Raw genomic sequence first — 13,296 nt, 5'->3', positions numbered from 1 at the left:
AGCGAACGTGGTAAAGTGAAATGTCATAGTATTTTCGTTTAGACACAATCTAAACTTGCTGGTCATAGTTAGTTTAAGCCGCTCTAAACTATTACTATTCAGCTGACAAGTTCCCAAATCCCATAAACAAGCTGAAAGACCAGAAAAACAAACGGCTTAGGCTGGTTTAGGATATGTTGTTTCTTATGAAGAAGGCTATACAACAACAATTCTCAAAATAATCTAAATTAAAAGCATGCAGTTGTTTACTGCTGGTCTTTCATAGGTCCTGCAAGTATGAAGACCAAAACCTTAATGTCTGACTTGAAGTCCAAATATGCTGAGAAATCTTGGAATGAGACTATTCAACTGGTCCGAAGATGCATGGTAAGACATTTTGAGAAATACTACATCCAAGAATGAAAATTCTGTAATAAATTCATTTGTCATTTCAGACCCATATGTGTTTTTTTCTGTGGAGCAGAAAAGGAGATATTTGTCAGAGCTGCTCTTTTCCATTCAGAATTTTCAGTCATGTGACTGGCGTGGAGACCTTGAGGTCAAACCATCCATAGAACTGCAGCACGGGTTATTTCAAATGGAGATTAGTCCAAGCTTTACTCACCCTCAAGCCTTCCAAGGTGTATATGACTTTATTTTTTCTGATGAACACAATCAGAGAAATATTAATAAATATCCCGACGCATCCAAGCTTTATAATGGCAGTGAACGGGACAAATGAGTAATGAGAAGAAAGTGCTTCCATCCACATCCATCCATCATAAACATACTCCACATGGCTCTGGGGCGGTTAAAGGATTAGTTCACTTTTAAATAAAAATTTCCTGATAATTTACTCACCCCCATGTCATCCAAGATGTTCATGTCTTTCTTTCTTCAGTCAAAAAGAAATTAAGGTTTTTTTTGGACTTCAATGGCAAAATGACAGTTGAAGATCAAAATGACAGTTTCAGTGCAGCTTCAAAGGACTTTCAATGATACCAGATGAGGAATAAGGGTCTTATCTAGCGAAACGAACTGTCATTTTCCAAAAAAATACAATATGCTTTATAAACACAAAATATCGCCTTGCACGTACTTCCGCTTTCCGTACTCTTCAAAAAGCTTACGCTGTACTTCCTACGCCTTCCCTATTCTACTTATGGAAAAGAACTAAACTGCCGTCACGTTCGTTCCGTAAGTAGAATAGGAAAGGTGTAGGACATACAGCGTAAGCGTTTTGAAGAATGCAGAAAGCGGAAGTACGTGGAAGGCGATATTTTGTGTTTATAAAGCATATAGTTGTATTTTTTTCGAAAATGACAGAACGTTTCGCTAGATAAGACCCTTATTCCTCGTCTGGTATCGTTTAAAGCCCTTTGAAGCTGCACTGAAACTGTAATTTTGACCTTCAACCATCTGGAGGCCATTGAAGTCCACTATAAGGAGAATAACCCTGGAATGTTTTCATTAAAAACCTTAATTTCTTTTCGATTGATCTTGATCTTCGATGACATGGGGTGAGTAAATTATCAGGAAAATGTTATTTAAAAGTGGACTAATCCTTTAATAAAGGCCTTCTGAAGCGATGCGTTTGTTTTAAAAAAAAAAAAAAAAAAAAAAAAAAAAGTAAAATATCTAGCTTCTGCCAGACCACCTTTCGTATTTAATGTATGAAAAAAGTGTAAAACAGTTCAAAAAAACGTATGCTACGTCCTACACTTTCCCTATTATTTAACTTATGGAAAAAGTGAAACTGACGCAAAGCCAATTTACACTTTCTTCGTAACTTGAATACAGAAGGTGGTCTGGCGGAAGCTAGATATTTTACTTCATAACTTGTTAAATATGAATTTATTATTTTTTTTTTTTACACAAACCCATTGCTTCACTTCAGAAGGCCTTTATTAATATAAAAAAGGATAAATAATATTAATATTTCTCCAATTGTATTCATCAGAAAGAAGAAAGTCATATACATTTGAAAGTGAACTAATCCTTTAAGGTTATTACGCAAAGTGGTGCTTGCCTTGTAAATGACCATCCAGCAGCTTTGACATTCTTCAAAACATCTCTTTTTGTGTTTCATAAAAGAAAGAAAATCAAGTGTGGAATGATGTGAGTAAAGTAAGTCAGAAATTGTTCATGTTACTTAAATTCACATTACCCATCAAACCAGATAACATGTATGCATGTTAAAGCAGAATGATGTCATGTGGAAGAGGTCGAGGTTGGGTCATTTATTGCGCATTAGCCAAATAGAGTCCTATCTTGGGTCTCGCAGTCATCACCCTCAGACGTTTGCCATTATGTGTGCACACAACCTTCCAAATCCATTCCAGATGTGGAGCTTAAGACTATTGTGGATTGCCAAAATACTATGCTAACAGCAGGTCCCGCTCCAGAAATATGATTTAATCTGCGTTCTCTCTGAGCAGCTGTAAGGTGCATAATGGTATTTGTTGGTTGGAAAGTCGCTGCATGCTACACTTGGGGTTGTATATTTGTCTGAGAAGGTCATTCCTTTAGGGATTTTCAACATTTCTCAGTTTTTCTGTGGTGAGGAACAAGCAGCTGAGGAATATTTTTCATTGTAGGAAAAAACAAAAGGAGATGGGAGAGTTTGTGAGCCAATCACAAAATGTCTTGAGAAGATCAATGAGGCACTCAATGGTGAGGATGTCCTTGAATTAAATTATTATAGTTATTTGAATAACAAAAATGTATTTTTCTCTTTATGATTGTTTGTGTGTTTTGTCTGCAGTGTCTTCCTTGGCAGCCATGGTGTCCAGACTAGAAATGATTGCCAAACAAAAAGGGTTTGATCTTTTCCTATATGGACATATTGCACTCAGATTATAACATTTTTATGCATTAACATCAGATCATTTGCAGGGAAAATGTTGCAGCAATATACTGTTTTCGAACATCTGACGCTGCCCCCACACTGCTGAGAGCTACGTTTAGATGAATATGTAAATATGTGCTGGGTCCTTTCCACTCGGTAACGAAATAAACAAAACAAAAATGAGATCCGCAAGCATTTTTCATAGAAAGCATAAAAGCATCAGATCATAACATCATGGGTATGTTAGTGCAAGCTAACTAGCACTCCGCTAAAGTCACTTCTTGTTCATTTATATGGCATTTTATTCAATAGATTGCTTAAAAACAAGCAGCCTTACGGTCTCAAACATGAAAACAGTGTCAGTGCCTCATTTCAACAGAAAATTAAGTTGTATTTTTACTATTAAGCGGCTATCCAGTGTGTTTGTTTTCACCCGTGGAGATCTTACCTCGACGGATGGATCACCTCCTATTATGTTACTGTTATGAACCAATGGTAGTACGAAGGTGTTTTGCAGCTGGAGCAAACTTTTCCTGTGAGTTCGCTTTGGCAAGCTGTTTCGAACTTCCAAAACGAACTTCGTTTTGGCCTGATTTTGTCTGAAATTACGTCACATCAGTTCGTTCTTCGATTTCATTTGAAGTATATAGAGGCCTTTAAACTGCAAATTTTGAGATTGAGGCAGTATTTGTGTAAAACTGGTAGGGTAGGAGGAAGGATTATTCGGGAAATCCTGTTTGAATACAGTAATTTCCGCAATATGTAGATGGAACATACACTTTTAAAGAATTAGTTCACTTCAGAATTAAAATTTCCTTATAATTTACTCACCCCCATGTCATCCAAGTTTGTTTTTCTTTTGAGGATTTTGAGGAAAAGATTACAGGATTTTTCTCCATATAGTGGACTTCACCAGTTTCAATGCAGCTTCAAAGGGCTCTACACGATCCCAGCCAAGGAATAAGGGTCTTATCTAGTGAAATGATTGGTAATTTTCTAAAAAAAAAAAAAAAAAAAAATTAGATTTACCCACAAATGCTCATCTTGCACTAGTTGTGTGATACACCACGCATTACGTAATCACGTTGGAAAGTCACGCGTGATGTAAGTGGAAGTACCGATCCAGTGTCTACAAAGCAAACATGAGTTTTTCGCCCTACCGCGGTACTTTCCAGTAGTTATGGGAAGTTCGGATCATTTTACTGACTCTGACTTAAGTCTCGTTCAGCAAAATGAACGAATCTCTTTTCGAGTCATTTCGTTTATTTTAGCAAAATGTAATTAAAATGTTACGTGTTACTTCCCCAACACATCTACTACTTACGCAAATGTTGATCACACTACAAACAATACAAAACTACAATGCTATAAGATACAGAAAAGATTAATTCATTCTTTACCTGGGTCTTCAGTTTATGAAAAAGGGAGCGAGAAGTGATTAGTTCATTTCATGAGTCTTTCGGGTTTTTGAGTCATTCCTTAATGACGTGACAGATCCATACACTATTTCTGACATTTCTGTCACTATGTTTTTGTTACGGTTTCTTGAGGATCTTATTATTTTATAAATAAATATAACCCTGTTATAAATAAAATATTGATTAATTTATTTTTGACTGTCTATCTGAACATCAACACTAGGCTATATAATATATTAATCCAAGCCTACAATACAAAGTATTTATAGCCTAGTTTGTTCATTTTTACTCCAATTTTGAGTTTGCTGGTATAATTGCTTTTCGTAGGCAGACTTGACATATTGGTCTTATATATGTATAAGAAGACTGCATTGACTGAAACGGGTGAACTACTACTAGCAGTACAGAACCTATAGAATATTGCGCATGCGCGACCGAACGAATCACCCCTCGAGACGACTCGTTCTTCCCGAGTCACATTAAAGATTTGTTCAAAATAAAGAATCATTCAAGAACGACACATCACTACTTTCCAGCGTGATTACGTAATGCAGAGCAGTGCGAGAAAAGCATTTGTGGTTAAGAACTATAATTGTTTCGCTAGACAACCCTTATTCCTTGGCTGGGACTGTGTAGAGTCCTTTGAAGCTGCACTGAAACTGCAGTTTGGACTTTCAACCCGTTGCACCATAGTGAAGTCCACTATATGGAGAATAATCCTGGAATGTTTTCCTCAAAAACCTTAATATCTTTTCGACTGAAGAAAGACAAACATCTTGGATGACATGGGGGTGAGTAAATCATCAGGAAATTTGAATTCTGAAGTGAACTAATCCTTTAAGCTGTGTTGAATTGATTGTTCATATTAAGTTTCAGTGTTTGATTGTTTTTCAAACTGTATTGGCATAATCGTCTTTGTTTCCATGCCTCCCAGTTTGATACTTTGTCAATATTGAATTAGATCACTATCATATTTCATTGCTTTACTTCCTTAAAACTCGTTGTACAGCTGGCTCTTGTCATTGAAGCTGACAGACTCCTGGTCTTTGTAGATTGGGGTCACATTTGAGCCCCACAGAGACGGTGTGTTATCTGACAGCAGACATGTTTTACATCGAGGTGGTGCTGCTGCCGGGAGGAAGGGTGGAAGATGTGAGGGCAGCCCATCACGGTGAAGCTCCTGTGGTGAGACAAAGTGCTTTTAAATGTGTGGAAAAGATTCTGTGAGCTGCATTAATTTTTGTATGTTTTTTTTTTTTTTTTTTTTTTTAAGTCCAGCCCATCACTCCTTCAGTTGCTAAGGTAAATAGAAATGTTCTTTATTTCATAAGAAACATGCAGTATATTAAAATAAAGTTAGCCTATTTAGAGTTGGGAGTAAAAATGTATTCGTATTCCCACAGGATGAAGAAATTTCAAGAGTTTTCTCTAAAGTTGGATGACCTTGTCTCCTTTTACAACATCCAAGGAGAAAGGTATTGCCTTTTGCTATCTGATGAAGAGGTAACAATTGATATTTGTATATTTCTCTAATCATGAGTGTGCTCTGGCAGTGATGTCAAGGTTAAAGTCTACACTGCTCTTCGGCACCTGGAAACTGATCTCTTCAAAATATCCCATTTACCAAGGTGTGGGAAACTAGCACTAACAAGTTACATGTTTCAGGATGAATGTATCATATAATGTGATAATGCCTCTTACACGTGCAGATCTTTGAGAGAAAGTGACCTTCACGTTGACCTCATTATGAATGGCAGGATTGGGAACGTCCAGCCTGGCAGAGATGGTACGTGAGGGAAAAACAGTGCTGAATCATGTTTTATGAGAAATATTAAAGCATTTTTTCACGCCACCTTTCTCACAGGAAGTCCAATGACAATCGAGTACTACATAAGTCCATTAGATGTTCTCATGGGGTTGTCCGGCACAGGTATTAAAACATTACTTGTAACTTCTAATGCAGTGTTTAATATTATTTATGTACTGTTATAGTACTTATTAACTTTTCAAAGTAGCTTATATTTTAATATTTTCATTATTATAAATCAATTCGCATCAATATTAAAGGTGCTCTAAGTGATCCTGGGTGGAGTAACTTCCTATTGACGTTCGAAGTGTTGTCAAACAAAACAGAGGCTCGCTAGACCCTCCCTCCTCCTCCTCCTCCCCCTCCCCTCCGTGCTTCCTGAAACAGTCATGAACACGCATTTAAAATCATTCTTGTCGGATATTGGCTGGAGCATGTTTATTATGTTTCGTGGTCCAGGTTGCACCTTTGTTTTAATTGCCGTTTTCGGAGCTTGTGGCGACTACAGAGACCGTGTTTTTTTTTTTTTTTTTACAGTGTGTTCAGGGGACAGGCAGCTAGCGGATAGTGAGATGTTTGCTGTATGTGACAAAAAATGTTTTGGCCTAAAAACGCGTGACATCACTTGGAGCACCTTTAAAGAGTTAGTTCACCCAAAAATGAAAATTCTGCCATTAAGAACTCACCATCATGGCACACAGATTTCATCAAAAATGTCTCAATTTGTGTTCTGAAGATGAACAAAGGTCTTACAGATTTGGAACATGAGGGTGAGTTATTAATAACAGAAATTAAATTTTTGGGTGAACTAACCCTTTAATGTAATGTTCAGATGAAATGCAGAGCAACAAGTAAAATAATTTCCATGCTACTCTTACGATTCCAGTGTGGAAGCCTTGTGCTCATATTGTTATTGTATTCAATGTAGGTGAGGTTAGTGGTGGCCGGGTGGCTTTGGTAACGGTGGGAAGCAGTGACGTCTCACACAGGCTGCAGATGCAATCGCTGATCTCTTCTCCACCCCAGGTCGACTCTTTCGGGTGAGTAGTGGAGTGTTTCTCACCAATCAGAAATGAGAGCCAGCAGCACTACAGATCATGTAAAAAAGTAGTAAGCCATTATCGCCTAATGTTTAGAAATTTGTGCTGCTAACACAAGGGTTGCAGAGTCTGCCAAGGAACTGGTAAGTTGAAGTCAGGGGCATGTTTACATCTGGTCACCTCATGCATTTTTACTGTTTGGATAGCTATTCGATTTGTTAAAGTGGTTCCATTTACACTTTGCCACATGAACTTGTGTGAAATCTGATCTTCAGTTCACATTATATGCAAATTCAACAGAATTCATGTCAACGAAAGCAACAGATATGAGACTTTTCAAGGTCCAAGACCGCAATAGGAGAGAGCATGGCATCAGCAATGCTAAGATCATTCTCACTACTTTTAAAGGCACAATATGTACGATTTTTGGAATAAAATATCCAAAAACCACTAGAACAATGTTATATATTTTGTTGACTTGTGTATTTACATTATCCCAAATGTTTCAAAGAATGTTTAAATTCAGAGAAATAGGCATTTTTAACCAGGACACGGACCATGTCTGTGCGTCGCCTATCACATCATACCTGCATTACCCTCGATTTCCGGTTTTATTTTGTAGAAACCATAGAAACACCAAAGACGCTTTTATATATTGTTTTATTAGACAGGTGAGCAACTGTTTGGATACATTCATTGACAGAAAACTAACCATGTTATATAACTCAACACAGTAAGTCTTATTGTTTAAATCTAGTTTTCTTTATTTACAGCGAGTACCATGTTTTACCATGGCTAATATTGATCTAGCTTACTGCCGCTGAGTGAACGCACAGAGTAGCATTATAACAACTTTCAACACACAAATGTATCTAAAATGATCAACAGCACTGCTTTACCCCACATACGCTTGACCGGAAGAAGTGGAAGCGGTCGGCAGCGGCATAATAAAAGCTCCACTGCTCTTGAGCCATGTGTCACACTCGTTTCTCATTAGCAATTGCTCCAGCGGCCTCGTTCAGCTCCAGCAGCTTTCAGCCACACCCTGCTTCATACTACAGTAATGTTAATTCTTTAATATATTTGCTCATCCATGAATGATTTCTGCCCGTGTCCTGTCAGATTCTTCTCCACTGGCTGTCGACGTGGTGAAAACACCTCTCATGATTCTGTGAAATCAAGGCGTCATCAATCTATGCCTTTGTTTTGAATAAATGACCTCTAGTGGTGAATATTACATATTGTGCCTTTTAATGAAGATGATTGAAAGTTTGGTGTCGTAGATGCTCGAATACACAGTTTAATTTATGTCAGATTGCACGGCGGCTCACTGAAGAGATGCTCTTAGTAAGAGATACTCTGATTTAAATCCATCCAGAAAGCATTTTGGAGGGTTTTTAGTCATGCACTTTTCATGATCAGATAGTTATCCAATCAGAGAAAATGCATGAAGTGACCAGGTGTAAACAGGCCTCACTCTTTTAAACCTTCCCAGTTCTCTTTAACTGTAGTTTAACTCTATAGAGAGAAGAATGAATGGTACAATATTGGTTTTTCTGACCCTTTATATCAGCCGAAATCTTTATTTTTCTGTAGGTTTCCAGTGTTTCAGCCGCTCACTGAATCCTGCTCAGAATTACTCCCTGCTACCTTTCTTCTCAAACTACAGCCACCGTTACCCATGCTTAATTCCTTCATAGAGAAAATGGGCAAAATCACAGGTGCATTATACACTGGGACACTTAAAGATTTGTTCTATAAAAAAAATGTTTTTGAACAATATCATGTATCTTTGCCAAGTAACCAGTCTCCTAACATTACTCAGATGGCGTTATGTCTGAGAAACACCTGCAGGTGGAGCCTCTACCCCAACTTCTCCTGAAGACCAACAAAAAGCAGAACTCCAAGATATCCTGGACAGACTGGGTTCAGTTTGTTGTGGTCTGTTTGCAACCCAAGCCACTATACTTTACATAAACAACTATGTTAGCCATGATAACTCTATTTATTACACGGTGACATATTCAGAACTGTTGTTTTGTTCATTACTGGCTACTGTTGCAGAGCGTTATTTGCATTGAATTGTACTTGTCATTCTTTGATGCTAGAAGAGTGTTTACTTTGGGACAGCAGAAGCAGCCCTTCATTGATTTTGCTCTTCTCTGTTTCGTTCTTATTTTCCTTGGTTACTGTCTTTCACATTTCTCAGCCATTGCCTGCCTCCGAGTACCACAGTTATGTGTTCCCTGGGGCCGAATGGGGCCGCGAGTCATGCAAAGGAGCCTTAATTCACACAGTCCCCTTCGATCACCCCGGCCACGTCCCTGCCTTACTGGATGTCCTTCGCCATCAGGCTGCCATCAATGTCCTACTGGCAAGCTGTTTCAGTAACCACAACCAACTCATAGGTTATTAATACAACTTATTCATGCATTCAGCTGGCAGTGGCCAGGCAACATGTTCTCTTGCCAATCGGTCTAATTTGCCATAATATAAGCTTTTGCCTTCTCACTTTTCTTATACTGTAGATGCTGGCTTACAGTATGACCTGAGATGTGAGGTCCTTCCAGAATCAGACCACTGTCTTTCTGTTACATTCAGCCTTGATGATGGCAACCACCTGGCTGTTCGTAAGGACCCATTCACAATCTGTGCTATATTGGGGGTTTATGCATGATGTACAATGGATTCGCTATACAGTATAGTCTATAATATTAAAACTTTAAGGGAATTCATTGCATGCTAACTGAACTGTTTTGCATCATACTTTAGCACATCCTGTGGAAACTATCAGCATATGTTCAGTATTGGAAATGTTGTTTCCTGCACTATAGTTCAGGTTACGGTGGTGGACTCTAATCAGGTGAGCTGCAGACTTCTGATGCCTGATTTTGTGGATCATAAATTGGATGACTTTATATCCAGAGTCCTTATGCGGTACGTCCAACATTTTGCTGTTTGCAACACCACTCCACATGCTCACCGATTATGGTAATGTCATTTTGCATTTTTAGATGGTTAAAATGAATGTGAAAAACTTACTTGATACTTAAAGGGTTAGTTCACCAAAAAATGAAAATTATTCCATAATTTACTCACCCTCAAGCCATCCTAGGTGTATATGACTTTCTTCTTTCAGCCAAACACAATCTGAGTTCTTTAAAAAAAAAATATCCTGGGTCTTCCAAGCTTTATGATGGGAGTGAATAGTAACTTAGATTTTGAAGCCTAAAAAAGAGCAACCATCCATCATAAAAGTAACCCATACGACTCGAGGGAGTTCATAAAGGCCTTCTGATGCGAAGCGATGCATTTTTGTTAGAAAAATATCCATATTTATAACTTTATAAACTATAATGACAAGTCTAGTTCCAGTGGAAGAGTGGACGTATTGACGAATACAGAGGTGCAGAGGATGAATTGGAAGTCTAAAATGAGAATTTTAATTTTATCGATACACCGGAACTTGACTCTCTCAGATGGCTGTTACCAAAAGCTAGTGATTTTAAGTTTAAAAGTTATTTATATTGATTTTAAATTAATTAAATTATATGGATTTTTCTTACAAAAATGCATTGCTTCAGAAGGCCTTTATTAACCCCCTGGAGTCGTAAGGATGACTTTTATGATGGATGGCTTTTTTGGGCTTGCATAACTCTGATTGTGTTTGGCTGACAGAAGAAAGTCATATACACCTAGGGTGGCTTGAGGGTGAGCAAATGATGGGATAATTTGAACCCTTTACAGGGATAGTTCACCCAAAAATGAAAATTGTCATCAGGTACTTACAGGCGAGGCATCAAGGGGCATTTTTTTATTCATATACACATTATGTAGGTAGCTATAAAGTTCATTCTATTCTTCTCCTAGTTAAACAGCAACTTTTGTATTTCAGGAGAAATTTGTGGATTTACGTGATGTTGATCCAAAGATCCGATTGTTTTTTTTGTTTTTTTCACAAAGTTTATTAAGAGATCCATATGAGTGGAGCAGTTTAATACCGTCTTCTGAAGAGGCACAATAAAAGAATCATTTCTGAGGGGGAATCTATTCCTTTATAGCAAAATGAGATGCTTTCCAAAATGAAGCTTATTGACAGACCCACTTGTAATCCTCAAAGATTAAACAGCCTCTTATTCAAAACTTTCTTTACATCCTCCATAGTCCAGACCTTCCATGTTTAGTAAATATTTGGGCTAATTTGATTGCTTTCACTTACCTGTAATGGTGTAGTTGTCACAGATTTTGACTTTGAAACAAACTACAACAAAAAAAAAGTGCTTTTAAAATTGAGCCTTGTCCTGAACTGCAGCTTGTGGAAACTTTCTCTGTTAATGAATCCTCATTCATCAAAGTTTGATTTTTTTTTTTCTTCTTTTTTTTTTTTCTACAGATGCATGTCCATCCCCATCACAATGAGGGCCATACGCAGGAAAGTGTCCAGCCTGACAACCCGTCCCTCACCTGCAGCTGACCCAGAGCTCACCACTGCAATGGAGAGCACATCAACTCCTCACTCGGGCGAATCTGTTCCAGAGATCATCAGTGCTGTCTATCCGTCTGCCTCCGTCTCCCATGAGGCCATTGAGGAGGAGAGGATGGACTCTTCTCCAGGCTACTATGTTATGTCTGTTGCTTCCCCAGTGGCTGATAATGTGAATACAGATGCTGTTGCTAACCCTTCCCCCTGTGCCTCTCTGGGTGTCTATTCACACTGGGTGACTAGTGGACTTCCTGCAGAGCTTCTATAGTAGGAGCAATTTTACTAAAGAGAATATTTTAAGAGATTTCTATTTTAGACAAATCTTAAATAAAGGTGTTATTTTAAAGTCACCATGAAATCAAAATTAACTTTTTATTTTATGGAATACTGCAGTATTCATTATAAATTATTTATCTGTACACATCATTGTTTTTAAGTCATGTGCCTCAATATTTAATCAAAATAACTTCCCCCTCCCCTTTGCAGTGACTTCTCTAAAGAAAAGGGTGGGGCAACCTGTCACTCACATCACCAAATCCACCAATAGCAAACCACCACCATCCAATCAGTCCCCGCCCTACATTCTTATTTCAGAAGCCGTTTCACTTGGATATACATCACAAAAAGGGAGAAAAGAATAAGAGCTTATAGACCTAACGCGGTCGAGAAACAAGCGTGCAGCCATCTTTAAAATTTTGTCTTTGAACTTCTGTTTTTGCGGTATTTCTATTGCATTGCTGTTGAAGAGTACTTAGCTGGTGAAGTGGGTTTATTTATTGTAATGTTAACGAAATATCATCATGAGCATTGTAATGTTTGTCATAACAAATGTCAGTAGACTGGGAAGATTTTAAAATGAGTAGTTAATTGATAAATCTGTAAGATCTTACCTTCATGCTGTGGAAATACAAACTAGAGGACAGAACATAAGTGCAGCACTGAAAATGGGCTGAGCAACATTAAGCTCTACAAAATGTGGTTTTCTATCATGAATTGAGGTCTGAATTTCTTTAAAGTCAACAAAAAAATCATAGCTGTTCCTGGTCATATTGTACAAGTGGCTGTGTAAGGGACACCCTTAGTATTTCAGCAAGGGTCTGAAATTAACACTTGCCAAGTAGCAAATGTGAGTAAAGATTGTGTGAATTTGAAAACACAACATGTGCCAAACCATCTTCTCAAATTTGTAATGAGAATCATTTATAAATCTGTGGTCAACGAGAGAAGCTTTGCAAGGAAATTGCAAAGGAAAAGTTGCATTTTTTTTTTTTGTATTATGTCGGAAATAAGCTTCCATAAATATTAGTACTGTAATGTTCTGTGCAATTTTTCAACCACTGCTGAGGAAACAATGTCAAACTGCCATATATTTAAGAGAGTTATGTGTGAAGCCATTTTATATTTTGAGCCTAACCAAAGTTTAAGTAAAATCTCCTTGTTTTAATTTATGTTAGCAATTGTAACTTAACTAAATTAAAGTGCACAAGTTACCAAATTTTACTTGGGAACTGCAATATTAAAACATGTCTGCTTGTAGGCTGCTATGTGGTCCTGAATATCTTGCTCCAGGAATTTTACAGCCATATGCCTACATTTCAACATTTAAGCATACTTAAAAATGAGTGTAACTAGGCCTACACTATATTTTTTTACCTACGAATTTTATTAAAAAAATAAAAGTAGCTTCAAAGAATATTTTCTGTATGATAATGTGAAGCACA

At 37.6% G+C, this 13,296-nt stretch overlaps 1 protein-coding gene across 1 annotated transcript; it reads left to right on the top strand.

Moving 5' to 3' along the window:
• Positions 1 to 276: 276 nt before the first annotated feature.
• med1l (mediator complex subunit 1-like) lies at positions 277 to 11,903 on the top strand. Its single transcript, XM_067377701.1, has 16 exons — positions 277 to 366; positions 2,577 to 2,652; positions 2,744 to 2,798; positions 5,298 to 5,430; positions 5,519 to 5,547; positions 5,649 to 5,720; positions 5,799 to 5,873; positions 5,955 to 6,031; positions 6,110 to 6,175; positions 6,981 to 7,092; positions 8,689 to 8,813; positions 8,918 to 9,033; positions 9,302 to 9,500; positions 9,621 to 9,722; positions 9,927 to 10,029; positions 11,486 to 11,903. The coding sequence occupies exons 1-16, from the start codon at positions 277 to 279 to the stop codon at positions 11,841 to 11,843; spliced, it is 1,788 nt and encodes a 595-aa protein (XP_067233802.1). The 3' UTR covers positions 11,844 to 11,903.
• Positions 11,904 to 13,296: the final 1,393 nt, after the last annotated feature.

This window comes from Chanodichthys erythropterus, chromosome 23 (genome assembly GCF_024489055.1).
Source record: "Chanodichthys erythropterus isolate Z2021 chromosome 23, ASM2448905v1, whole genome shotgun sequence".
In the NCBI taxonomy this organism is placed as follows: domain Eukaryota; kingdom Metazoa; phylum Chordata; class Actinopteri; order Cypriniformes; family Xenocyprididae; genus Chanodichthys; species Chanodichthys erythropterus.
The sequence above is the reverse complement of the archived record's forward strand: the minus strand, read 5'-3'. Positions and strand labels throughout refer to the sequence as shown.